A 27,948-nucleotide genomic window follows, 5' to 3' on the forward strand; every position below is an offset into this window, starting at 1 on the left:
CACATCCAAGATGTTCATAATTTTTCTGTTGTAAATATCAGTGGTAATATTCTACCTGTTTCACCCACCTTTTGACTTGAGCAATAAGGCACTACTCATAGTTCAAGGGAAATTAGTACATTTATTTATAGAAGTTACTTTTGGCTTGCAGTTGCTGTAGCAGGGTCTGGATCTGTTTCTAAGGTTAGGCTGAATGCATTAGATGCTCTGTTTCCTAATCATACAACAAAAATGCATACTACGCCTCATGACTATGTATGTCTATATAGGTCTACAAATGTCTTAAAGCATCGTATCACTTTATGTTAAGGGTATGCTGGATGTCCACAGTACTGGGATATTATTGATCTATACATTGGAAGCACTTCCTGCTTGTGAGTGCTGGAGGCTTCCAATCCATGTTTTATTTATCATGTTGAATCAAGCTTAAATCACCTCTTTTAGCCTCAGATGAAGGTCCAGGGGTATCGCTGTGCCTTCTTTGTCTTTGTGTATGCTTTCTTTCGTGGTTTACAGGATGAGCTTCTTTTTAAATGTGAAATAATGGTATCTGAATGTCGCTTTAATGTTAGCTTTACTCACTACAAACCCAGAAAATATTAACTCCATATTTCTTCCCTGCCAGCTGGACAGGCTGAACATGATATAACATTTCTTTGAGCAGTTCCACCCTGTTCCTCCTGTAATATTGTGCAAGATCACTTATTTCTATATTGCTGAGGGAACATAGACGTAGGCAAAGTAACTTTGATTACATAATTAGACTTTATCACTATCTAATGCAGACTCACAATGAGATGGAGTTAAAGTTGTTTACTCCTTCTCCATAAATCCAGACTTTTGAGCACTTAGTCATGCAGCCTTTTTATTGTGTTAGCCTTGTAGCTTGGCCATACGACTCATCTGTTTCTCAAGAATTAAGGGGGAAAAAAATAACAGTGGGATGGGGGAGCAAAACCTACATTTTGTTATCAGCAGTCGTCAGATACTAGATGACAATGAGTTTCCTTGATGCCAGCAGGAAAACACAAAAGTGGTCGAGCTGATGTCATGGTGGTTAGAGGACATAAGCAAGGTGGTGAGTGGATGGAAGTGAGATTGGATTTGCAGGGAGAAGCAATTTTGTCTATCAGATAAATAGTTGCATTCAGAAGAAAGGGAAACATCTTCAGGTCAAACACTCCCGATTCTCCTGCAGGTTAAACTTGATGCTTGATCCTGCTGCTACCACCAAAACCAAAGCCCTTCCTGCCCTCCCTCTGAGTGCAAGCACGGTCTCTGTTGTCCTGGGGGAAGGTAGGAATGGCATGGCCTGGAGAAGATCCTAGTTTCCAAACCTGAGCAGTCCCCAGACTTCTTTGTGCTAGACTCTCCCATGCTTGCATGGCAGGAGGATTGCCAAACAGGAGCCTATCCCTGCAGCCTACACTGCACAGAGGCCACGGGCAGCATGGTGGGGATGTTTCTGAGCATGTGGTTGGTGGAGAATCAGCTCTGATATAGGAGGGCCTCATCACTTGGGCAGGGAGTCCATGCAAATGGTCTTGAGACCCAGGACACATCTGGGCTGATAACCACTGCTGGGTCTGCAACAAACTTCGCTGTACAGTCTGAGTTTGAGCATCCCTCTGCCTGTGATGTGATGTGTTTGCAAACCCCAGAAGAGGGAGTGAGGCCAAGGGGGCAGGGGACACTGGTATCTCATCTCCTTATCCAGCAGCCCATCTGTCTGAAAAACCATTGGTGGCTGCAGTCACCGTGCTCTCCCCTAAATCATGCATTTGCACATTTGAGAAGGAAAAACATGCTAATCTTTTTATTAACTAAGTCTTACTGAATTTCGGTAGCCAGAAGGTTTGCTGGATGGCAGAATTTTTAATATCACTTGGACAGTTATCATCAAACTTGACCCAGCGTCCAGACTTTGGCAGAACCTAATAAACAACCCTGTCCTGAAGTAAGCCAGCTCCAAAGTTGGTGGAGCTTTTTCAGCACTGAAAATTGCTGGATTTTATAACTGTGCATTGAACTACCAAGTCTGTGTGCACTCCCTTGGGACTTGGGAAGTGTGCATTGGTAGAAAGTGGAATTAACAGCCTCTCTGACAGGTTTTCTGCATAGAGCTTTTCAGCTGGGCAAGACCACACTTAATTAAACCACTGTGCAAAGTGTCAGCCATAAAAATGGGAGGGGAGGGAGGGCTTTATCTCTAAAGCAAGTAACAATGGACCTGCTTTTTCTGCTGCATGCCTCCTGCCCAAGTCAATGGCAATATTCAAATTATAGGTAAAATTAACCCCTTGTGGTAAAGAAGAAAAGGATTTAATATATGAGGTGGCACGGAGCTTTTGCTTTACTCAGGTGATAACCTTTCTGTTATTGAATCTGTATCTGTGCCATTTTTCTCATGACAGTCTTTGGCAGTGGAGCCTTGCATAAAGGAGAATGGCTGAGGTTTTTCTAACTGGGCAAAGGGCCCAAGATTTTTGTTTGGTTTCAGTAGAATTGGACCTGACCAGAGCGGGGGCAAAACCGAATTTAAACAAGAGCAAGAAAATCCACTGCACATGGGCAGGATGCAGCACTTACATTTTGGTTGCAAAGTCATACGTACCACAGAGTGATGCAGCAGAGCAGGTGCTTTCCAGACCCAGGTTTGATTTTACAGCCTGAACTTGGAAATATGAGGACAGATGCCAGTTGTCATGGGGAGAAGGTGAAAGCAAGGGTCCTACGTCTCACATGGATTTGTGCAGTGAGTTCAGCTGAGAGCAGCTGGGGCAGGGGAGCTGTGCTGAGGGATGGCAGTCATGCCCAGGCAAGAGGCAGGTAACCTGTTGAAGCTTTTCTACGTACAGCAGGAGCAAGTGTAAAATCCTTATTCACAAGGCAGACCATACACTCTGTCAAATCTCCATCTTATAGAAAGACCAACAGGGAAAAATAATTAGGAAAAAACAGCTTTTATTTGATACTTTTATTTATATGCAAAACAGCTCACCATTCATGAGAGATATGAAAAACGCATCAGATAGAAACCAGATTTATCTATTTTCACTACAAAATATTGCATTATATAAAGCAACAGAGACACACAAAAAAACCCTGAAAAAGACTAAAATCTTTGGATAGCAGATGTGGTTTTTTTCTTTTTCTTTCTCGTCCCCAAAATGCGCTTCTTGTTTTAAGAGATTCACAGCAAAGAACATGAAACATTTTCAGGTTATAGAATTTTTTGGTTGTCACAAAGGAAAGCAGTCCTGGATTTACTTCTTCTTCATCTTCTTCTTCCTTTTTTTTTTTTTTTTTTTAGGAAAAATGTCCTTTCCTAAAAATATACCGCACACATACACACCCACGCTCAACCCCACACACATACAGGTATGCACACACGCACGTATACACCCACAAAAAACTACTTCCCTTATAAACGATTTGCAAAGTACTTTTCAGACATAACTATAGATCAGAATAACAACAAGTTTTTAAAAAAACTCTTCTAGTTAAGTGCTAGTGGTTGTTGATCCCACACACACGCACAAAAAATAATAACAATAAAATAGAAAGAAAGAAAGAAGGAAGGAAAGAAAGAAGGAAAGAGAAAATGAAAGAGAAAAGGAAGGAAGAAAGAAGGGAGGAAGGAAGGAAGGAAAGAAAGAAAAGAGTTCAAGAGCAAATGTCTTGATATATATAAAATATACTTATAAACAGGGAGGAAGGGAAGGTCTGTCATACACAAGTGCAATATAATCGGAAAAGAAAAAAAAATAAGAGGAAAAGAGAAGAAAAAGGAACACTGTATTGATCCCAACAAACACTTATAAAGTTAAACATAATATTCCACAGGAGAAAGTGTAAACACGCGACTATAGAAAACAATTGGCACAAAGTATCCAAAGTAAAATTGCCACCACTCTGAAAAATAAATAAGTCTTGAAAAAAATAAATTGTCCACTCCTTCTACCATAAATAAAAAATAGTTATTTTTAACTGCACCCATGGGTCACACGTTTAAGGTCACAAGTAGATGTTTTTGGATATATATAAAGGGGCACTTGACAGCCTGAAGAGACAATCTGGTTTCACACCTCTCTGCCGAAAAACGCGGGCGTTCCGCGCCGCCGGGGCTCAGCCTCTGGAGCAGAGGTGCGGGGAAAGCTCCCCGAGCCCGGCACCGGCAGCGCCCGGCCCCGCAGCCGGCCGGGTCCGCTCGGGGCCGGGCTCCCGGTGCGCGGCGCGTCCCGATGCGGCCTCCGCGGGGCCGTCGGGGCGGGCGTGCGGGGGCTACACGTCCAGGACGTGGTTGAGATAGGAGATGTAGCAGATGGCCAGGCGCAGGATCTCGATCTTGGAGAGCTTCTTGTCGGGCGGCAGCGTGGGCAGCAGCTTGCGCAGCTCGGCGAAGGCCAGGTTGAAGGCCTCCACGCGGATCCGCTCCCGCGTGGCGTGGGCCGAGCGGTACTTGGCCGTGGCTCGACGGCGGCGGCGTTTCTCCTCCCGGCTGAGCGGCGGGGGGTGCAGCCCCGGCCGGCCCCCGGCACGACCCTCCCCGCCGCCCCCGCCGCCGCCGCCCCCGCCGCCCTCGGCCGGCTCCGGGTCGGAGGCGCAGCAGCCCAGCGCCCGGGGGTCCGCGCCCCCCAGGGACTCGGGGTCGGAGGGCGCCGAGGAGGGGTGGTCGGAGTCGGCCGCTTGGTCCGGGCTGAGCATCATCGTGGAGGGGGCGGAGGAGCCTTCCCGGGACAGAGAAGCAGAGAGAAGGGGGTCAGCGCCCCCGACCCGCAGCACCGCCCCGTGTCCCGCGTGTGCTCCCGCTACTCCCCCCCTGTGTAGAAGCAGGCCCGGGAAGCGATAAAAAAGGATGCGGATTTATTTCTAATAAACTAGCGTCCAGAGGCTTAGCATCGGGCTGGTTTGTTTTCCTCCATCGCACGTCCTCCCCTGCCAAGCTCCGCTCCACCGTTTCTCTTTCGGGCTCCGGGCCGCTGGCACGATGCTTTTAAAAGGGGAGACAGACATACGGCTCAAGGCTCCCCGAGCACAGCAAGGTCAGTGGGGAAATTTATTTCCCTGGTCAGACCTGCGGGATCTGATGGATCTGCTGGGCTCCCCTCCTGCTCTTTTCTGTGAGCTCCTCTTTTTATTACTATCGCTATTATTATTATTATTATTTTTCTTGCTGCTAATTGTGCTCAGATAGCGGTTTGCCAGCGACCAAACGGGGACGTTTGGAGGCTCTCAGGATTTGTTTTTTAGGGGTGGGATTCAAAATAGAAATAAAATAATAATAAAAAGAACCAAAAACCCAAAGCAGCGGCCGAACTTTTCCATTCCTTTAAATTTTCCCTCCTCTCCCCTCCCTGCGCGAAAAGGGTGGGGGGAAAGAAAGGGGAAATAAATAAATAAATGCGGACGTGCCTTTCAAAAGAAAATTGAATCGTATCTTCTTGCGGCCTCACAGAGCACCATCTGTCATGTAGACAGCAATACAAATCCGAGCGCGTACGTGGACATGCCGGCATGTAATAAAACAATACATCAGGCACCTCGTGAATAACCTTGGACACAAATGTGTGTGTGCGTGTGCGTGTGTGCACGGGGCTGGGGTGTCGGGCGAGGTGGGGAGGAGGGCACACCACCTCCCCAAGAATTCAGATCGCCGAGTGTTGCCACGTAAAGTTTCCAGGCAAAGTCCCCCCCCTCGGGCCACAGGGGAAAAAAAATATAAATATATATATATATATACAAAAAAAAATCGAAGACGTTAGAAGCAGAAATAATAAAGAGCATAATGGAGGGGCACCGATCGGGCGAGGGAGAGCGCTCCCCGGGGGAAGCCCCGGGGCGGCGGAGGGGCAGAGGAGCTGCCCCAAAAGGAGTCGCCGCTGGCCAGGGCCGTCGGAAGGGCTTCCTCCCCTCTGTTTTGGTAAGGAGCCTTGCACTAAGCAGGCCCACGAGGCACGGGTAGGAAATAAAAGCGGCCAGCGCGCAGGTCAGCTATCAGCGGTATCAGCGAGGGAGAATAAAATAAAATAAAAAATAAGATCACCTCTCAATTGAGATCCAAGTGAGCGGGTAGAGGAGAAAGCACGCTACCAGAAGGAGGATTTGTAGGGCGGTTGTAGGAAAACGGGCAATTACAGAGGTGGTTCGTGGAGAAAGTTGCTTAAAGGTTTCTCCACGGTGTGTGTTGAATTTTCCTGCTTGGTTTTATCCAGACGTTCCGTTTTGGCGATCCGAACCAGAAAGAGACTTTATTTTTATTTCCTCTCCCCTCCTCATCCCCCCTACTAAAGCCATGCCCGTGCTACCTGGAAAAGGGATATATTGTTAGGGCTGCTTACCTCGGTGGAGTCGTTTGCACAGCCGCTGTCTCCGGGTCCCCTCGCCCCCTCGGCGATTCCTTTACAGTTCAAATGACCCTCCGGGAGCGGAGCATGGAAAAATTAAAAAATCAAAATCAAATCAAATGAATTACGAGCGGAAAAGTGTCCTGCTCGGATGGGGAAGGGCAGCTCTCATCCCTCGCCGCGGCCTCCAGCGCTCCAGAGATGGGAGATGTTATCGCCGTGCTTGTTTTGCGGAGTATAAATAACAACTTAAGTTACTTACGATGCATCGGGGAGGAAAAAGCGTTTCCCCATCCAAGTCCGCCTCCACCCGTTAATTCGGGGCAGCGGGCTACGATACGCCGGCAAAAGCTACGAGTCGCGTTTGGGGGGGGGGGGAAAAAATAAAAATTAAAAATTAAATTGCGCTGGAAAGTGCCGTCTCCCCGGCTCTTCGTCCTGGCGATCAATAACAAAAGGGATGCGGAGATAGCACCAGCCGGGGCTGCTCCCTCTCCCCCGCCCCCCGGCCTCTCCTCCCGGAGCCCGGTGCCGGCTTTGTTCCGCCGGTGCCCGGCCCGGTGCCCGCCGCGGGTCGGGGTGACAATGCTTCACACCCTCCTTCTTCTCCCCCCTGCTTTTTGTTTTGATGGTTTTAGGGTTTTAGGTTTTTTTTTCCCCCTTTTTCTTTCTTTTTTTTTTTTTTTTGGTGTAACGTGGGGTTTTGTTAATTCGCTGGTCCGGCGGAGAGCGGCGGGAGAGGGGGGGGAGAGCCGGTCGGAAAATAAATGTTTGGCTTAGTTTTTCTGCTGGTCCTTCAAGAGCTGGCGGCGGGGGAAAAATGGATAAGCGAACCCCCCATCCGTCCCTGAGCTTCCCAAGTCCTCCTGCATCGCTCGGGTGAGAAGAAAGAAAGAACTGCGAGCGTGGAAAAGAAAACAAATACACAAAAATCTCGACGCGGGGTTGGAAAAGGCTGCGAGAGAGGACGTCGGTGAGGAAAAAGGTGCGCTCACACGCACAAAAAGAAAGTGCAGTTCCTCCTCCCACCCCTCCCGGAGTGGCAAAGGAGCCGAGGAGGGGTGCGGAGGGTGGCAGGGGCGAGACGGGCAGCCAGACAGAGCGGGAGATGCGTGCGGATCCGCTCCTGGTACCGAAGGGTTTAGCCTAGAGATGGTTGGGAGAGATAAAGGCTGAGAGAAAAGGGGACGGCATTTTTTCCCTCTTAAATTGATATTTAATGGGAAATCCTATTGGACAGAAACCTGGACACGAGTCGCTTAATTGGACTTGACATCTGTCACAGTGTGGGAGTTTTCACAGCCCAAATATTTTCAGCAGATCAGATTCTCGCTGAATCTGTGCCACAAATTATAACAGTCGAGAGCAGCCCATGATATAAACCCTAGCCTCTGGATATACGGTCTCTAGCCATGCTCGCTCCCACCTTCCCCGTCCCCCCCCCCAGAATATCGGATACCCACTGATCTAGAAAAACACCGCTGGCATTTCTCATGCAAGCTAATAAATAAGCTTTAAGCATCAATTTGCATCACGGACACCGAGCCTGTGGAGAATTGCCGGGCTGATTTTCTACTGAATTTATTTTTGCTGTCCCTACGTCCAGTCCATGCTCCCCTTCCCCTCCCTAACCATGGTGCATGGCAAGCACAGACAGACAGTCTGTCTGTCTGTCTCCCCCCTCCTTTCCAGCACACAGACAATGAGGCGAGGGAGCCAGTCATGGGTCTGTGGCTTTCCTGCTCACAGGAGGGTGGATGGAGCTCGGTATCTTCCTGCTGGCGCCAGGAGGTGCCTGTGACCAAGGTGACTTCTTGACACCACCTTCTCTGCTCTGCACCCCTTTTCCCTGTTTTTTTCCATTAAATGGGGGCTGGTACACCTTCCTCCCTGGGGAATTTCCTGGAGCCTGTGCTGATGTGATCCCTCACAAAGAGGCAGTGGGAAGGGTGGGCATGGTGGTGGTCTCTGGCAGCTTGTTGGGAGCTTGGACTCCCCAGAGTTGCTGCTCTCCCTGGGTCCCAACAGTAGGATGTGTGTGTGTGTGGGGGGAGAGGTGGTAGGAGAACAATTGCAGGGGTCCCTGTGGCTTGTCCAGTAATACATGCAAAAGGCTGAGAGATCTCTGAAAGGGGAGAGGTTCTGCTCTTGTTGCAGTTCACAGGACCTCAAAGAAAATAAGTAGAATTCCTGAGTAATTTTGGGTTTTGTTGATTTTCATTTTTTCTTTAAAGTAATAGATATTCATGCAAAGAATACAACCTCTCTGCATGTCACCTAGACCAGGGCCATTTGAATAGCAGAAGTAACATCTGCAAGAAAATGCTAATCAACATTTTTTCTACAGAAACTTGAGAATTTCTCTTTGTTCACCTGTCCGTAATAGGTTTACAAGGCAGCAGGACACAGTCACTTCTTCAGGTGTTCTGAATCCATCTACTGCCACTGGATCCATGGGTATCCAGCATGGTTCATGGCCCTACAGCAGCTTGGCTGCCATGGGACCCATCAAAGGCTCACTGCAGAAGTCAGAGTGTAGAAATACAGTGCAGCCTCTGGCTGGGAGGGTCTGAAGCATGTATGCCCTGAGCCCACCTCTATGCCAGTCCTGACAAGGGAGTTCCTACATCTGCATAAATCCCCCTGGTGAGCTTGGAGGGAACAGAAATGTTACTGTGAGGTAGCAGGTCTGCATGGAAAGTGGGTAACATTGGTGCTCAGGAGTGTGTTTGAGCTCCTAGGCACAAGGATGCAGTAATTTCCTTTGCTGCTTGTGAAGAGAAACAACCAAAATCTCAGCTAGTGTGCCAGGAAGATTCAGATGCACATCACTGAGGCTAGAGCACATCCCTATTCAGGTAAACATTATGGGTGCTCTTTGGAGACCTGGATCTGAACAGTTCAAGGTCACTGTCCCCTCACATTGCAAGAATCAAGGTCTCATTCCACCGAATTGCCATCATCCTGTGCTTCTTTGCCTTGAGGAACTGCTCAAGGTGTAAGTCTGAAGCCTCAGCCCATGGGAGCTGCAGGTGATGGAACAAGTGTTTGGCTAAGGCTGCCATAGATAGCAGCCAGGAAGCTGTTAATTCATGCAAGCCACCCTGCTCCCTGCTGCAGATGCTGTCATCACATGGCTTGCTTTTTATTTTTAATTTCCAGGAAGAGACCGAGCAGTTGTTTCTCAATGCCCTTTGGTTACGAGCAGACATTTCTGACACCTCTTAAAGCGCTGTTTTCTACTGCTGTGATCCAATTACCCCACTGCTCTGCTCCCAGCCGTGTTAAACCCAGAGGTTTCCACCCTGCCCTGGGCATGGGAGGCCTACGGCGTCTCCCCAGCTGCCCTGCTGGGAAACCACAAATCTCACATCAACTGCAGGAGCCAGGGTGCAGCTTCTGTATCCCTAAGAAGACAGTCAGAGATTCTGGAGCTGACAGCCTGACCCTTTTCTGAACAGAGACTTGGAGCCCAGAAGCAGGGCCAAATTCTCCCCATGAAGATCTCCCCTCCCTCACGCTGCTCACATGTGGAGGAAGAGGCTGATTATAGCTCAGCAGTCCCAGGGCCAACGGACTGGGATATGGAGGTCACCAGAAATGACCCAAAATTCTGGGGCAAAAGTGCAGTTGATGGAAACTAAAACCATTCCATTTTGTCAAAGGATGGACAACAAAAGCTCTTTGTTCAGCTCACTGTTTCTTTTTGATTAGAATATGGCCTTATGCAAGTGAACACTATGGGAATCAGCACGGTCCCAAAGCAGGCTGCATAGGCCACCTGATGACTTGTATCCTCAAATACAGTTATGGCCCACACAGCCTGTGGTTGTTCTCTTCACTAAGCAAGAACCTCCCTGGCATTAAGACTAACTGAAATGCCCAAATGGTGTCAAAGGTTACCTCAATGGCACGAATAACATTGGTTTGGCTTCCCCATAAAAGGTGAAACCAAAGCCTCTGAGCAGCACCTGATGAAGGGAAAGTGGATAGGAAAAAAAAAACCACAAGGCATAACGGGGTGTCAAGTTTGTATCATGGATGTCCAGGGGCATTGCTTGGCTGTGGCTGTACTGCAAGACAAATCCATGCTAGTGAATCCTGAGGCTCAAGTGGGCAGACATCTCCTGGAGAAGAACCCAGGGTTATTTTTTGCCATGCTGGGGAGCTGTAAGGAAGCTATCAGCAAATCTTCTTCTTTACCTGACTTGAGACATTGCCCCAAAGAGCTGGGGGTATAGAAGAAGTGGAGCTGAATTCCTGTGGATGGAATTGCAGCTCACACACCATATATTTTCTTTGGAGCAAACTCATACGTTTAATGACAATAAAACGTGTCTGAGAAAGACTCGCTCTGAACAGAAACGCATTCTACCTTTGTTCCTACAAATCTCACTGCAAAGCAAGAATAAGCTCTGTTTTGACTTCCAGGGCTCGCTGGCAAGCTAGTAAAACCTTGTGACCCAGACTGCTCACTAGATGGGACCTAACATGGAACTAATTTTAGTTAATTAATTAAAGATAGTGAAAACAAGCTACCAACTGCTGCCAGACTTACAGCCCATCAGTAAAGCATCACAGGTCACCAAACAATATTGACTGATAGATGGTGTTCAATCTTCATGAGAGACTCATAACGCCTGGTGCCCGTGGGACCAGGCTTAGAAAGGCAAGATTCACAACAGAGGCATCTGCAGGTTGGAGTCAGAAGGGGAAGACTGAAAACAGTACTGCCACGTGATGATGTTTTTTGGAAAGGGGCTACGTGCTTGCATGAACATCTCAGATTCACGTCACACGATCGTTTGTAGGTAATGTCATTTGTGAGAATAGGCTTGAGTTTGGCCCTAATAGTTCACACAAGTGCAGCCCTAATAGCCCAGTGTCAACATTTGTCCTGCAGAAAATGTCATTCTGGCCTGGCAAAGCACAAGAGTGAAGGAACCCAGCTGGGCCCTCCAGAGCTGGATCAGGTATTTGGACAATCATTTTTCACTTGCAGTCAGAGCAGGGCTGACATGGGGAGACATCAAACACAGGGACCCTCAATGCCACTTTTATGGCATTGCTTGTCAGAGCAGAGCTATACTTCCATTACCGACACGTCCTCTATCTGTCTAAAGGACAGCTTTCCAGAATGCTAGAGAACATCCATTCTCTTTTATAGCATACGCCATTCAAGTTGCTGGCATATGCTGCCCATTGAAATAAATGGAGCTTGTCACTCTTGGATGTGTTCCTTGGAAATAAACGGTCAAACAAATTAGAATGCTGAGCCATGAAAATCCGTGTCCTTTTGAAAAATCTGTGCTGGGTATAGATCAGCGGCTCTGTTTGTGGTTCCCTTGGACATTTGGGTGATATTTTTTGTTTTCCACCAGTCGTGTTTGCTTTATCTAGGCAGTGGGATTGAAGCTGCTTTAATAACTGGTCATGAGCCTCGAGGATGCTGGTGGGAGCAACCTGGAAATGGGGAATACGAAAAAAGAAAGGAGCTTCCCTTCTGGACCACAGGCAGAGGTATCAGAGCTACTAGATCTGGATCTGAAGCAACACTGGTGAGGTCTGCCAGCATCTGATGGACAGGCAGGTCCTCTCAGATGGCCCCTTGCAAGTGTGAGGGTGACTGTCCCTGGACCGGCTGCTCTGTTTAAACCTGTAATCTCTATGCCAACTAATGACTGAAATCGGGGGTTTTGGACAAAACCCTTGTTCTTTTTACCTAGTTCCAGGTTTTGGCTCATGACCCTTGTTTTCTGTGTTGGCTCCAGTCTTTTCCTTTGCCTGTTGGATTACACCAGCTGCAACATCAAGACCAAGCTCTAGCTGCTACTGAAAAGAGCCAGGCACCATCACCAGGCTGTCTATGACCGTTCACTGCCATATAGTTTGACTTTAAAGATCATCCTTGCCATGTTAGTAATCATTCACAGCTCTCTTGAGGGTAGGGTGTCTCAGGAGATGGAGGATGGTGTGGAGTTTTTAAAGGCAGAAGAGATTACTGTGAGCACCTCTCTCCAGGTCAAAGGCCATAAGACTTCCCTGGTTGGTTCCTGCAAAAATGAGCATGTATCCTTCAGAAATAGTGTTCTCTCTTGTTCTAAACATCAGTGGTGGTGAAGGATCCACTATCAACCTTGGTAAATTATTCCATCTGCCTGCTCTTCTTGAAAACACTGATACGGAAATTAAGCATGTGTCATATCAGCATCTAGCCACAGGATTTTCTTACTTCTTGCGCCCAGAGTTGTCTGTTATCATACTGTCAAGTTTAGGTTGGGACCTTGTGAACAGGTGAATGCATGTGTGCTGTAGAGCTGATTTGCCTGTATGCACCAGTTGGTATCTTGGACTTTCCAGTTAAGCAAAGCCTAGCTACAGCTACTGCTGCTGCTGTGGTCAGACATCCAGAAATTTTGGACACATGGGAAAATTCCACCTGGGCAAGCATTTTTGGCAGAAAGAGAAGACATGCCTGGGTAAATCCAAACATCTGCTGGTCCTTCCTAGGTCACTGTTCATTAGTAGTGGCCATATCAGTTCTGTAGCTTTCCCTTTTTGTTAAACTGAACAGGTCTGAATGCTGCTTTACTCCTAAGGTGGTTCTGGTCTAGGATATATCCTATTCTTCCTGTTCATAATCCTAGACCAGTAATGAGATGCTTAGCATGCTAAGCTCCGAATATAGAACAAGAAATATATATTATGGTTTTCAGTGTGCCTATAAGAACTTAATGCAGCCAAAATTCTCCTGGGACATGCATATTAGAAATTGTATCACAATAAAATCACAGAAAACACATTTAAAAACCCAAGAATGGCCACAGTGGGTTAGACCAGAAATATCCTGTTTTCAGCAGTGACCAAAGAGAGTGCCTGGGAAATGTGTAAGAACAGCATAAACCTATAGTGATACTTCCCCAGAATATTCTCCTGACATCCAGTTAATTGCACTTTAATGCACTGGATGATCTTTTCTTCCATGAATTTGTCATGTTGCTTTTTGAATTCATGTGAACTTTCAGCATCCATAATTTTCCATGGCAAGGAGTTCTCTGTGAGCCATTCAATTTAGGCAAACACATAAGGAGATGCTTGTAAATATGTTTGCAAATAAATTAAGCAAGTTTGCTGTATTGCTGCGGCTTCTACTGCTCATGAGTGCATGAAGAGTAGCGTTGAGTACGTGGGCAGTAGTGCCATATGTTTTCAATGAATGCATTTGGTTGAAAGCATAAATAACGAGTGGAATACAGCCAGTTAGGGAAAAAGGGAGGAAACTCCTGATGCCTGAACAGGGGGAAGGCAACAAGAGCAAGGCCTGGCTCCTTGAAAGCTGCTGATCACCTCAGACCTGGGCCAAGGTCTGCAAATACAAGCAGCCCTGCACACGCACACAAGTGTGTTGTACACCTTGAGCCATGGGAAGCAGCTGTGTGGAGCAGACAGTAAAATAACACACACGCAAAGAACCAGTGAGTAGTCTGCGAATTAAGCAGGATAATTAGGGGGACTGTGGTGATTTTCATACCTGCCTGGTGTGCCAAGTAGTGTGTGGGCATCCCAAGCACACATGGCTGGGGTGGAACGATTAGTGATTGAGGGGAAGGCAGACACAGCGTGCCTTGCTACTGAGGACCTTACCTGTACACGTGTCTGCAACTGCTGGCTGCCAGGGTGAGGAAAGAAAAAGTGGATGTCAAGATTAGCTGGCAGCCAATGCATCTGTCTTCTGTCTTTCACTCCCCCACAGTCGAGGTGGAACTTGGTTATTTTTAAATCTGATGTCTGTGTGTGTAGCCATGGGGAATGCTCTTTCTTGTGGAAAAAAAAAAAAAAAAAAAAAAAAAAAAAAAAAAGAAGGAGATTTTGAAGCCACCTGTATTCCATAAGCAGATATTTCTCCCTCCATTGATGTGACACAGCCCTCTCCTCCAGGTTTCCTTTCTACCTTTTGAAGAAGTAAAACAAAACCCAGTGATCATATTAAGACAGTTTAGGCCAGCTGATAAGGAAGAAGCACTGCATCTGATATTTACAGCATAAGGACTGCCTCACTGGATCACCCAGCTGCTCAGACCAGAGCAGTGTCCTTTCCCCCACCATGAACGGTACCCGGCATTTCACTGGTGGCTGCACTGAACACTCTTGAAGATACTGATGCAAATGCCTAGTGTTGCAACCTGAAATAGGATGTGCCCATATGCAACAGAGGTCACAGGCTAAGAGCACATCTGTAGGAGAGACGCAATGGGTACCTAGCAACAAGGCAGTCATAAATGTCATTTTAAGGTTTGTCTCACAATGCAAGTGGCCTATGGTAAGCAGGTGAGCGTCATTTAGGAGCTATTTAATCAGGTAGGCAGGTGGAAGGGTGCTTATTTGTTAACCTAAAGACATCTGCGTGGCTCTGTTGTGCTATGCCAACAGGCACTCTTGCCCTGTGTTGATAGCAGAGTCTTAGAGGAGGAAGAGGGGAACAAGGTGAGTAACGTTACTAGATCTGGTCTCCTGTCTTATAGCAAACTGTATCTTGTTTTTTTTTCCTGGGCTAGAAAAGGTTTGTTTGGGGGTTAACAGTCCCTGATGATATTATTTCACATAAATTTGTTTATTGTTATTTTTTTTCCTACATCATATACCTTCTCCCTTCCTTTTGTTTATTCTGAACATGCTATCAATTCATTTGCCTCCTACTTCTTGATTTTTAGAAGCAGTGCACAATCGTACTCTGCTCTTCTCTTACATGCATCAGTTTTCCCAGTCTCCTGCTTTTGCAGACTCTTCTCGTCAGTCTCTTTTCCAGTCCCAGAAACCCCAAGTCTGTTAGTCACTTGTTACTAAATGATCAAGGTAGCTTGCATGGGAGCGGATGCCTACATTCACGTCTGTCTTTGCCCTTCCTTTACTTTGACAAGTTATTTTATGTCATTTGGAGTGAGGAAGGGACCAGAATGTACTCGCTAAGTTGTGGATACATCATAGATTCATACAGTGTCACAATGGTGCTTTCAGTTATGTCATGTACCCCTTTCTTCCCATGCTTGTCAGCTCCCAAAGTGGGTGCATGTTCAGTCCTCTTTCTCAGTAGTTTTATGCCTGGGTGAAAGGTCTGGAGGTTTCTGGGGGTGATACTGGATGAAGAGGAAGCCAGGACTTCTCAGCTCTCAGCCCTCTTTGGAGTCAGAAAGCTGTTTCAAACAATTTCACCTCTCTGTGCCTCAGCTTTGTCCCCAGGAAAGTGGGAGTGTCCCAGTCTAGCAGAGAAGAAATGGTGTGAAATGAGGTGAATGTCTCTGAGATCTATGGGTGAGTGTTACCAGGAAAGGGAAGGACGGTGTTAATTAGGGTCAGCCCTGATTATATTAGTACAAAGGAAGCTGAAACTATCTTCCTTGCATCTCTCCCTACCTTCTTCAGTGCTCTGTTCTCAATCACTGGATTACCCTTGTAAACAGGGACTGGAACTAACTGATTAATAATGAAAAAGCATAATGAAACAACGTTAATGCCTGGAATGAGCAGCAAGTGTATTGCTAGCATCGGAGTACACAAGGGTGCAGACTGACAAATTTATTTCCACTTGTACAGTTTGAGCCAGCTGTAACTGGCTTTACACTTGCTCTTGTGAGTTGTATAGTCATTCCTGGCTCAGGTGCAAACCGATTTACATCCTGTGCCTTTGCCTGAGATTGTCCATTACATTTAGGGCAGTCCATAAGGGCCTAGACACCTCTTCCTCACCCTGCAGTGTATGATAGAGTGAAGGAGAGCCAGGCCCAACTTTTCATCTAGCAATGAGGAGCTCTCTTATGACCTCCTTATCAGCTCATGCCCTAAGCTGCTGTTGGGCTGAAACAGATTGTTTATAGGTCTCCAAGAAGTCACTCAGGCATAACAAAATGCTTCATATTCCTAATGAACTATTTCTAGGGAATACACTCAGGAATCTAAAAAGCCCTTCTCATAGAGGTTCACACCATTTCCTATGCTCCATCTTTGTGCAGGTTTTATCCTCCTCTGTGCTTCAGCAGCTTCTTCTCCCTCATCCTTCAGAAGTCTGGCTCTCTAGTCCTAAGCATATGGAAGATGGTGTTGGGTCTCCTGCAGTCTCTGTCCTTTCTATTGACAACCTTCTCCCATTTCACAGAGACTATGTAACATCGCTCTCCTGGTTTTTGAGATTCTCTTTGGACTTATTGCAGTTGGTGTCACAAACTCCTGGATATTCCATTCCTCCTATTCCTGTAATTTTGACCTTATGTCTTGTGCTGTGGGCTCTGGTGTTGTTTTGGTATCTTCTTCTTGAACATGTTTCTTCATACCTTTCTCAACATGAAATCTGTCAGTTGCCCACAGCTGTCATCTTTCCTGTCTAAACTCCCTATTTTCTCTTATTTACCCCCCATGCTGTTATTTGTTACAGTTCATCATAAAGAATTCTCAAACCACTTAGTTGAGTGGTCCTTTATTTGAGGTGAAGATTTACCAAGATGACCAGCTGGTCAGTGCTCAATCCAAGCAGACAACGCAGCCTCCTTGAAGGATAAAACATCCTCCTCTGTCTTCAGGATTTCATCATGAACTCAGATCATTCCTGAGTGCTTGAATATTGAAGGCTGTGGGTTGGGGGGAGAGATGTTTACATTTTTGTAGGTTGTAGTCAAATGTTTGATTCCTTGTAGATCCAAGGAATTTTTTTTTTTTATCCCTGTTGGAGCTGTGCCCATTGCCCCCAAGAAACACTTGTTGAAGAACTTTATTATCATACTACCTGTTTGCAGAGATTTCTACCCATTGATCTCAAAATGTTTTTAAAATGTGAACAGCTTCATTAGTCTTACTTAGTATGTAAGATAAAATGGGGTATGGATGAATTACAGGCACAGATATAATCTGGTAGGTGACAGACAGGAACGTGATCAAATCTTCTCTCTACTAGGTTTCAGATGTCAGGAGTTTGCATCTGGTAGGAGAACAGACCACTGCCTACTTTTATAATACGGCTTAGGAGGAGTAGAACCTATTGGTGTTCTGCTAAATCAAATGGGATTGTGGTCCCAGGGTCCTTGGTGCTGACATTCACTGGATGCAGTGTTCAGGGAATATTTCTGAGGGAATCCATGTATAGACTGGTGGCATTTACAGTCTTTGTAAGGACATTTATGCAACACTGGGTTCCCAGGTCCTCAGCTCAACCAAATCAAACCTCTGAGTTGGTGTTGGCCTGCAATGGGACTCCAGCTGGCATAGTTTATACATATAGGGTCTAGGTTCAAAGAAAGCAAGATGTATGTAGGCCACCTCCTTGAAGTCCTCTTCTTGGTTTCACATGTACAGTCTCTTCCCAGCTTGCTTTCTTCATAGTCATTTAAAATATGGACTTTGAGTGGTGAGTTGCCCCACTCTGTGTACTGGGTATTATCTTCCTGACAACTGCTGCTCTGCAGTATTGAGCAGAAGCTAATGCAGTTTGATTCACCGCTCACTTAGGGTTGACAGATGAGCTGGCAAGTCTTTTTGTGGCTGTTTAGGCTACTTTCAGATCCAGCTGTCTGCCTCGTCTATCAGCCACAAGTTATTGCCCCTGTGACAGAAAGTCTCAGCAGCTCCAGTTCATCATATGGCGTCTCAGTGCTTTTAAGCTAATGCACCACACTCTGCCATGGAAGAGCCACGGGAGGACACATGTTCCCATTTGCCAAATCTGCAAAGGGAATAATGAGAGAAGGATCACCAGGAAGTTCTCCAGCTACTGCTGTGAGGCTCATTAAAGTTCATCTGTCAGAGCACATGGGTAAATTAAGAGATGGGTTACTGGGCTTGGTGTCAATGCCCTGTGTGTAAGTAGACTCCAGCTTGCATGGTTTGGAAGCTGCAGCCCAGCACTGGGTCCGTAGAGCCTTAGGTCCTAAAAGGAGAAGTTTATTCTTTCCTGATGGATTCAGGATTTTTCATGCCCATATCCATATTTTGTATGTTATAGCTGAAAAATGAGTATACTTTTCATTTGTAGCTTGTCATCTCAAGGAAAACTACAGGATGGGTCACGGGGGGAAGGAAATTATGGGCTGCAGCTAATAAATGGCCATTTACCAAGACCGCGAAGACTTGATGGATGGAGGGTCTCCCAAAGTCATAATTTCACAAGCAGAATTTAACATCACTTCACGGAGCTTGACAAGTGTATTCGAGCTTTCTATGCAAATCCTTTGAGGTAAGAGATCTTCTGGTCTGTGAGGTGGAGGAGCATGAAAAAGCAGCTGGAAGAAGGTGAAAAAGACTACAGGTTGAGTCAGGCAAGATTTGATTTTCTATCTTCTTAGTAACTTCTGAAGGAGGCTCTTCTAAGACTGTGAGCACAGACTTGCTTGGGAAATGTGAATTCCAGAAGTGTTCAGCTTTACTCATGGCTTTGTTGATCTTCAGCTTAAAGAACAGTTTGCCTGTGGCTTAGGGTCCTGGGCATCACCAATGATCAAGAGCACCCAGCTGCATCCAATGCAGGAAACAAATAGAAATGTGAGGCTGAGCTAAGAGCATAAAGGATGCTTAGAGAAGCAGAATGGCAAGACATGAGATTAAAACCTAGCCAAGATAATGATGTTTGCAAGGTTGCTGATCTGCACTATGGGGACAGCTGTGACCAGAAAGGTTAATGCCTGCTGTTCCTGGCCTCAGCTGGAAGCCACTGTGAAATGCTTACTGAGAGGAAGGTGTGACCCATAGATCTCCTTCCAGCCTGGTAGGAAGGTGCTTCCAAAGACTGGACTGCTCTGAAAATCCCACTTGAAGAGCACTTTTTTTTTTCTTTGAGACTGTGTGACAAGGAAGGTGTCTGGAGGTCCCAGGTAGGAGGACAGAGGGTGGTAGGGCTGGTGGAGCCGTTTGGAGATGATGTGGATCTGCCAGACCTGTGTCTCCTCTCCTGTTCTGTGGTCCTTGCTACCAAAAGCAGGCAATCAGCAGTTGCCAGGTTTGGCTTCGTGGTTGCTTCCATGATTTTACACGGCAGGCATGTGGGACATCGATCCCTGCTCACGAGAGCAGGAAGGCAGGAACTCTCTGCAAGTGTCTAGCGTGGGCATCAACATGTCCACTTGCCCACAGCAGGTCCCAGGCCTTCTTAGGCCCCTTGTATGGCACCTCAGGTGTCTTCCCAATGGCATCTTCCAGCAAAAGAGGGGGGCTACCCCCATCTCCCCTGCTGACACAATGCCTCCTGAAGCCACAGCAGAGGCTGAGACTTTCCTGTGGCGCAGATGTTGGTGTCAGCCTCCTCACCAGCCTAACTGTTCTTTAGGCAGCCGGGAAAAGCAATCATTGGCAAATGTAATGAGATAGCACTGGGCAAACTATGTAAATACTGTTTGGGCTACATTCATAATCCCACGCCATGAGACGCATTTTCATGAGAGAGGCAGTTGGGCCCCCTTGGATAATCTTAATCGTTTCTGACATGAAGGCTTCTTCTCCTATTTCATGACTTATTTCCCCAGTATCATTTAAATGTATTAAAACACTGTTAGCGTAGAAAGTAGGCATCATGTTAGCATAATATCTAATCAGAACTACCCTGCCTGTCCCCGCAGGGTTTCTTTATTTATTTATTTTGTGTCTGTTTGCGCTGTTTTCTTGTTAGATTGGAGAGCCCTTCCTTGACATACTCATTTGTTCTGCTGTATAATAGAATAGGATCTTCCTGAGCTGCTGACATCTGCTTTATTCTTGAGATCTGCAACTCTCAGCTCACAAAGCAACAATGATGATAATAATAGCAATAATAATAATCATAGTGCTAGGAAGACTGAGAAGTGAAGTTAAGCATGAAGAAGAGAAGACAAAAAAAAATAGAAGAGGAGAAAATGGACTGGCAAAGGGCATTTTGGTCAATGTGAGTGCATTTTTACTGGCCCTGATTCTCCACTCATTTACCCAAGCTTTATGATTGCACTGCCCTATGGACTGCAATTAATTTCCTTGTGACTTATAATAATGCAAGGGGGAGAAGATCAGGCACCATGGTGTATGTGATCAGGACACTTGTTCACAGGTATATTCAGGTCTGCTATTGCTCAAGTACATTGCTTTGGTTCCTCAACGGCATTGCAGTATTGATTTTGAAGGGAATTAGTTTCTTCAGTGCTTCTGAGGATCTGGCCAGTGTGATTTCTCAGGGACTTATTCAGCTTCCTCCCCCACAACTTTATCCTCACATGTCACAGCTGAAATAATTGGCCTTGCACTATATCAAACAGAAGGGATGCAATCCCAAAGGCTGGGGGAATCATATCCACAGCAAGCCTTGACAAAAAGCTGTATGAAAAAGAGGGTTGTTGGGCTAAACACTGTCTGAAAAAGGCTTGGAAGCTGTGAGCCCTGGGTCATCTTGTCTGAATCCTGCTCTGTTGAGATAAAGCAGGGCTTTGTACTAACGAAGGGGAAGGAAAGATGACAGGGTGCTGCAAGGAGGGAAAATGAAGTTAAAGGAAAGAAAGAAGGAAAATAAGGAAGAAGAAGGAAAAAAGGAAGGGAAAAAATGTTCCCTGCATTGAAAAGATCAGATCATTCTGAGCTTCAAAATTCCTTGACATGGAGAACTTTACTGAGTATATTAATTTAAATGTGGCTCTCACACCACCTCCTACTGTAAATCATTCACAGTTAGGAATTTCTATGATTTTTGACTAGAGATGGAGCCAAAACTTGGGATTTGCAGTATTGAAAAGTATGAATCTAAAGATGTATTTCATGGCTGATATCAGCCAATGTTTGGACAGGCAAAGAAGGGCTTGAAATTAGTGAATTCAGCCCATCCTGAGAAATTTGGAGTAGGTAGTCCTATTGTTCTTTAACCTAAGGCCCTTTGTCATAAAAATAATTCAGCTGAGCAAGTACAGAGTCCTGGTAAAGCTGTAACTAAATTCATAGAAGAAACAAAAGGACCCAGACTCACAAGCAAAACTTGGTCTGTAGTGCTTGCTGTACTCACTCTGATTCAGGACAGCCCAGGCTGATGTTTCTGGCTCTTAATGGGTTTCCCAAGCCTTGTTTCTCCTGTCACAGCTCTTGGGTCTTCTCAGAGGTTCAAATTTACGCTATTATAGTTATTATTATGGTGTTATTTCCTTAACTGTACATAGGTGTAAGTGACATTTTACAAATACTGGTCAGGCCACTCTTCTGCTGAATTCCTTATGTATATAGCATGGAGGCACAAGTCCACACATGATAGAAAAGAGGATCATGAGAAATAGAAATGGAAAAGACTTATGAGGTCCCATCCACTCCCTTTTTGTCATGGCATGCACTTATAAACTAAAGTATCTTTACCAGTGTTTTGCCTAGCTTCAAAAATTCAAGCCAGAAGGGCTTCATATCCTGTGAGAGGCTTTTATTTATTTCATAACCTCTGTATTTAAGAGGAAATTTATTTATTTATACTGTTATGCCACGTATGATTTCTTCTTTTGCTCCTAACTACATCCCCACCATACTTTCCTTGTACCTACAAATAATTGCATGTTGTGTTCTTTCTTGGTCATTGCCTAACCAAGCCAGCTACCCTTCCCATGCACACTTTTTCCTCAAAGTAAAACCCTCTCACCACACTCCATGTTTACTGCTCCTTAGTATCTCCCTCATAGCTTGTTCTTGCCATTGTGGAAACCAGGTGTTTACAATGAATTCACCAGTCAAAACTTTCATTTTGGAGACCTTTGAATCTGATCCTTTTCCTGATGTCTATGAATTTGAGAGACTAAGGTTGCAGTAAGAACGTTTTTCTTTCTCTGCTTGTTAAATGAGAATTGGAAAAGCTTTGAGAAGTGATTTGAAGGAGGGGTAGCTTAAGGCATACTGGAGGCCAGAAAGGTCAAAGTCTTTAAGTTAAGTGGTTAACTGAAGTCTTTTAAGTGTGCAGGTAAAAAAAAAAAAAAAAATGAGATGCAGGATGAGGAGACAGATTTGTGGGAAAACAGGAATTTGGATGAGAACAGCAAAAAACAACAAAAATGAGAGATACATTCCACATTATTGTTAGCTTATGGCTAAGTGACTGACTGGTAGGACTCCTGGAAATGAGGACAAGTGGTAACAGGCAGTAGGGAAGTGATTCCTCATGGAAGAGATCTGCCTCCTCTCATAGTTAAGTCAGTAGGGGAAGAAATCTTACCTGAAGAGCAAGAACAGTGAGCTCTGATGGTCCTCCATGTGCTTCATTTCAAGAGGGATCCCCAAAAGCACTGTTGGTTACCTACATAAGCACAGTGGCTTATATTGTTATACCTGAATGAATAAAATTAGCCTCTCAGATCCTACCATCTAAATAAAAATGTGATTCATCTTCCATAGCTCCCACTTCCAAGGTTGGAGTTCTTACAGATGTCCATCAGTTCTGAAGATGAGGCCATATTTGTTTCAGTGCCTCTTGATTTGTGGGGAATTTAATTACAGTTACCCACTTTAAAATTTTTTCTTTGCTCCTAAGGATATGGTCACAAAATCCATAGCAATTAAACCATTATCACTGGTATGCATATTAAACCATGATACACTGTTATGTGTATCATGATCACTCCGAAGAAATAATTGGATATGTAAGAGGAATATTTCATCAAAACTTTGTTTCTCTAACCAGAACAGAGAAATAAACCATTCAGAATTTGTCACAGACACCAAACACACCACTTTTCTTGTACTCCTATGTTACATCATTATGGGATATTGATTTCCATTATTGTGTATTTCAGAACATTCTCCGGGTAACACTCTGGTGATTTGCTCCAAACTGGGTGTTCCAATCATCTTTTAGCAGGCAGAGGAAAGAAACACAGCTTGCTTGTCAGCTAAAACCCTGTCAACCCAATAGTCCAAGTGTAGACCATTGTCACATACGGCCCCTGCACCTATTGCGGTATCTCTGAGGTAGAATGGAATCCATACTTGTATTTGTTTATTAATCAGGTGGGATTTAGAATCATATGCTTTAACATGCTGTGTTGTGTGCTGCCATCTCTAGGCATGGTAGCCAGATGACAAAATGCTGCAGCAATGATGGTGCCCTCCAGCCCTGAGTATAATGAATACCCAGTTCTGCTGGGAGATAGATGCAAATGCTTGAACACACTTTCACCCTGGCAACCTATACCCAACTTGATGACAACTTAAAAATCTCTCTCCCGGCTCTCCTTTCTTACGGCATACATCTATCCTTGCTGCTGGTGAGGTGCCCTGCTGCATCTCTTACTGTGTAATTGATGTTGGTAAAGCTATAGTCCCTCTCTTTAAGCTCCATCAATTGGTACAACCTGGAAAGACAACAGAGATGAGGGTAGTTTCTGGGTGCCTAATCAGTTTTCCATCCATTTCAAGGATCCCATATTAGGTAGGTAGGCTCTCAGCCTTCTCAGAGCAATTTTATCCCTGGATTGGTGACATTGACCCTGTGTCATTGGGTCACACTCAGCAAAGTGCAGGACACTTTTCTGATGACAGACTGAGTGGAATAACCAATGTGGTCAGGTGGATTGCATCAGACTTGATCAGACTTCTGTGTGATGAATTGTCACTGCCTTTTCTGATCCTTCATTGCAAATCTAGAACATCTTGTTGGTGCATAAGTATTCCATGTGATTTTTCAGAGGGGTAGCTGAGAACAGAATATGATGTTGTGACTTCATCTTCCTTTAATATGAAGTCTAGGAAAAAGTGCTTTCATGGATGCAGCTCACCAACAACAACCTCTTCTTAGCTTTCTGATTTGTTTCCCTGATATTTTTATGAGGGGATAGGTAAATTAAGCTTTCTTTTGATAGTAGTGATTTGGAGAAGAATACAGGAAAACTGTCAGGTCTGAAAATAAGGAGTTGGACTTTAGGTCATCCTTGGTGTCTGTAAAGCTATTCTTTAGATTCACTATTGTTCATAGCTAGTGTTCTTCACTAACTGGTGTTCAAGTTTGGATTGCTCTTTCAACTAGAGCAAGTATCAGTATAAGAAGCAAGCATAGATATTGGTGTAGGTAATATCCTGTTTTGAACACTTCATGAAAGGGAGAGCACACGCATAACTAGTGTCCCTGCAGCATGAATGCAGAACTAGACCTCTTCACCTACTCCCTAAGGTGGAGGTGAGTTTGCATGTTTTTGATAGCCGGTTTCAGAGAAGCCCCTCTTCAGGCAACGATCAGTCCCCTGCTGTCCTCAAGACAAGACAGGTACTGTCTTCAGGGAGTAAACAACAAAAGAGATGATTTAAATGAGATACAGTTAACCTTAGTGAATAAGTGCTGTCAGTTACTGCATTGTCAAGGTGAACACTTCTCCTGATAACAATTTGCAAGCTTACCTGCCTCGACATGTTTCAAACATGAGCCACTTTTCTCACCTGGCAATGTCCTCACAGTGAAGGTGTCATCCACACAGTCCCCAACCATTTTTGACAGCATCCTGGGAAGGTGTCCCTAGGGACCAGCTCATGTCTGCTGAGTTGTGATTGCAATATAACTGTACTTTCCCCATGGGTAGTGGAGAAATTGAATCTTCACTGGATTTGGAAATCATATGTATCTGCTAAAGGACAACTGTAAGGAGAAAGATGAGTCACTTAGCAGCAGTCTTAGCACTACTGACACATCTGGAGTGGGATTTGTCTCAGTTAACTTCTTATGTCCACACTTCACCTGAGATAGTCCCTGTGGGCTCCCTTTACACTCACTGGAGAAAAGGAGACACTTTGATGGTGCAATTCATCTAGCCACAGAAGATATTTGTGGTAGGGTGAGGTGAAACAACCACCTGAAGGAACTGTTTCTTCATATTAAAGGGAGCCCAGACTGATGACCACAGTAGTGACACTCAATGTTGATAAAATAAATCACACCCTGATGTCCATGCAGTCACATGCGTAGGTCTGGCTTTCCTCTCATTTCAGCTTTTGCTCCTTGCACCCTTGCTTCTCTGCTCTGGGACTGCTCATTTTCAAATCAATTCATATTAAAAAAAAAAAAAAAAAAAAAGCTTTTTCACCTTTCCACCTTCCAGCAGCAGAAAAATGGGCCCAGGAGCTTGTTGTGAGACTTCAGAGAGGCTCTTCATGGTATCTTCCTATAGAGTGAGGGTCCAAACCCCATTTTTTCCCCAGACACCATTGGGATCTCAGTCCAATCACTCGTTCTGCAGTTCCAAGACCCCACTCTGACTTATTTGGTTACTGGGCACAGCAGCCTCCAGCAGGAGGAGGATCCAGTTGTTGTTGCAGGTGTTGCACAGACACCAAAGCTCCTGCTGGGAAGGATTTCAGGCAGTTTTACTCCTGCTGGCCACCTCTAGTCTGATGGAAGTGTGTCTGCTCGGACAACCCAGGGGCCCTCAGACATGAGATGATTCCTCTGGCTCCATCAGCATCAGAGAGATGCCTTGCCTGGCCTGACCAGCTGCGGAGGGGACGAGTTGTAGGGGCATAAGTGTGCAAAGGCATGCTTCTACAGGCTCTTCCTTGGATCTGACCTGATATTTTTCTATTATTCTTTTATCCTTTCCCCTGATCTCTCCTGTCCTCACTGTCCACTCTCAAAGCAAGGTGGGCTTGCAGGCGGCGTAAAATGGTCGCTGATCAGCAACACAAACAGGCCCCCAGGAGAAACTGCACCAGCTGAGGGCCTGCTCCCACCTCTCCCTCTTTCCCCTCTCTCTCCTGATCTCCTTGCTCCTTTGTCTCCCCTGCCCAGCCTCTCCTTTCTTTGTCTCGCTCCCCTCTCCCTCCTGATCTCTCCGCCCGTGTCTCGCAGGCCCTCTCCCCCGCTTGCGCTCTCTGGAGACAGGCCTAGTGGCCTGGTTGCCATCTGCTGCCTGTTTTTGTGAGCGTGTGCGCGGACGGGCGCGTGTGTGCATGCGGGTTTTTTTTATGAGGTTGAGATCAGATGGCATCTAATCGATCGTCATGGTCTCCATGGTTACCGGGGTGACAGAGGAGTTGGGAGAGACACATACTCCAGCCTGGGGCTGTCAGACCATTCCTGAGAGAAATAATACCAAAAAAAAAAAAAGAAATCAAACCCCTTCCATCACGTTTTAACGCATTTACATCTTCCTTGGAGCTGGGAAAACGTAGCCCGGGCTTCTGTTTGATGCTGCTACCCCTTGGCTTGGCGCAGGAGGAACAAAGCAGATCTTTGGGAAAGCAGAAGCAGCTCCCTTTCCCATTTTTCTCCTCAGAAAGGTTTGATTATTTTTTTTTTTTTCATTTTTCTCCCAGTCACTGTTGTAACCGTAATGCTTGTTTTTATTCTTCTAAATTGGATGGTTAGTCTCTCGAATTGGCCAAAGACAATGATATCCTCCGGGAAAAGAATCGCAATTTATTAGTATTAGTGGCATCTTTTTCTCCCTGGCCTCAGCCCCTAATACTAGGCAGTCTTTAGCCCTCGTTGTGACAGATCAATCAATCTGACTATGATTCCTGGTTGGAAGCAAGTGGAGTGTGATGCTAAGGATGAATTATGGAATTAGGAGAGTTCTTCGTCTTTAGAAGCAGATTGAGTTGGGCAAGGCAACGTCTCCGACCAAGACAATTAGTGTGTCAGGAGCATGGGAACTGAAAACACTCAGTGCAGAATATGATCCTGGATGGATCAGGGGAGGAAGAAGCTATGTTTGAGGCAATATCACTGTGGCATCCCCCACTCCATCCCCAAAACAACCCAGGAATTTCACAAAGTTTGCCTTCAATGCACCATGCAGGTGCACAGAGCCCTGCCTGGTGCACGGGGTTCCCTTTCAAGCCTGATTTGGTCTTTGGGCTGACCTCAGCATGGTCTACCCCAAAAAATTAGGATATGTTTTCTGGGTACAGCCACAGTGTTAATGCTTGTCAAAGCTCATCCCTTGGAGCACTGCGGCTGGTGCTTTTCTGGCCATGTTCCTGCCCATGGTAGCACACAAGGCTTTGGAAATGTCAAGTGTAAGGGCAGCCAGAGGGAGCTGATCGCACCAATGTATACGGCTGTGATGGGCTCGAGGGCTGGTGGCCCAGCACAGCTCTCCAGAGACCTAAAAGTGCCAACTGCTACATGTAAAATGCATCAGATGAGTGAATCCTGGGCCAAGTAGAGCTTTCATGGAGCTACGCATGGTTTGAGAGCTGCATATGCCTTTACATGTCTTTTCTCTTCCTGAAATCTGAATTAAAATGTTTTTCACTCAGAGCCTGCAGTCGTGCTTTGCTCTTTTGCCTTCCAAGTAGAAGCAGAAGGTGCTCAAGCTGGGTTGCTCAGTTCAGGCTGCAAATATGCATTGAGGGTGGGATTCAACTGTCTAAACAGTGTCATTGCGAGTGACATCCTATCCAGCCTACATGCTCTGCCCCTAAAACGTGCAGGTTTTCCATTAGGACTGCACATTATCTGCCAGGCATTTTTGTCTGCTCTGGGGATGTAAAGGAGCACCAGGCATTCATGCAGCTCAACACCAACCTGACTCCTGGAGCAAAACAGCCTGAATATTTTGCAAGGGATCAGGAAGACAGGCTTTGTAGCAGTGTCAGGTATTTCTTCCACCCTGGGGCACAGTGAACAGAGCTTCTGGTGTGGAAGGATGTGGTG

At 45.7% G+C, this 27,948-nt stretch overlaps 1 protein-coding gene across 1 annotated transcript; it reads right to left on the reverse strand.

Moving 5' to 3' along the window:
• Positions 1–4,257: 4,257 nt before the first annotated feature.
• NHLH2 (nescient helix-loop-helix 2) lies at positions 4,258–6,904 on the reverse strand. The gene is made up of 2 exons (XM_084500623.1): positions 6,342–6,904; positions 4,258–4,730 (listed from the first exon to the last, which is right to left on the reverse strand). Exon 2 carries the CDS (start codon positions 4,708–4,710, stop codon positions 4,285–4,287), a length of 426 nt encoding a protein of 141 aa, XP_084356749.1. The 5' UTR covers positions 4,711–4,730; positions 6,342–6,904; the 3' UTR covers positions 4,258–4,284.
• Between the last annotated feature and the right edge of the window lie 21,044 nt (positions 6,905–27,948).

The sequence above is a fragment of the Aythya ferina genome (genome assembly GCF_964211825.1).
Source record: "Aythya ferina genome assembly, chromosome: 1".
Taxonomy (NCBI): Eukaryota; Metazoa; Chordata; class Aves; order Anseriformes; family Anatidae; genus Aythya; species Aythya ferina.

Coding starts and splice junctions, on each gene's coding strand:
- NHLH2 (XM_084500623.1), bottom strand. CDS start 4,710: ATGATGCTCAGCCCGGACCAAGCGGCCGACTCCGACCACCCCTCCTCG.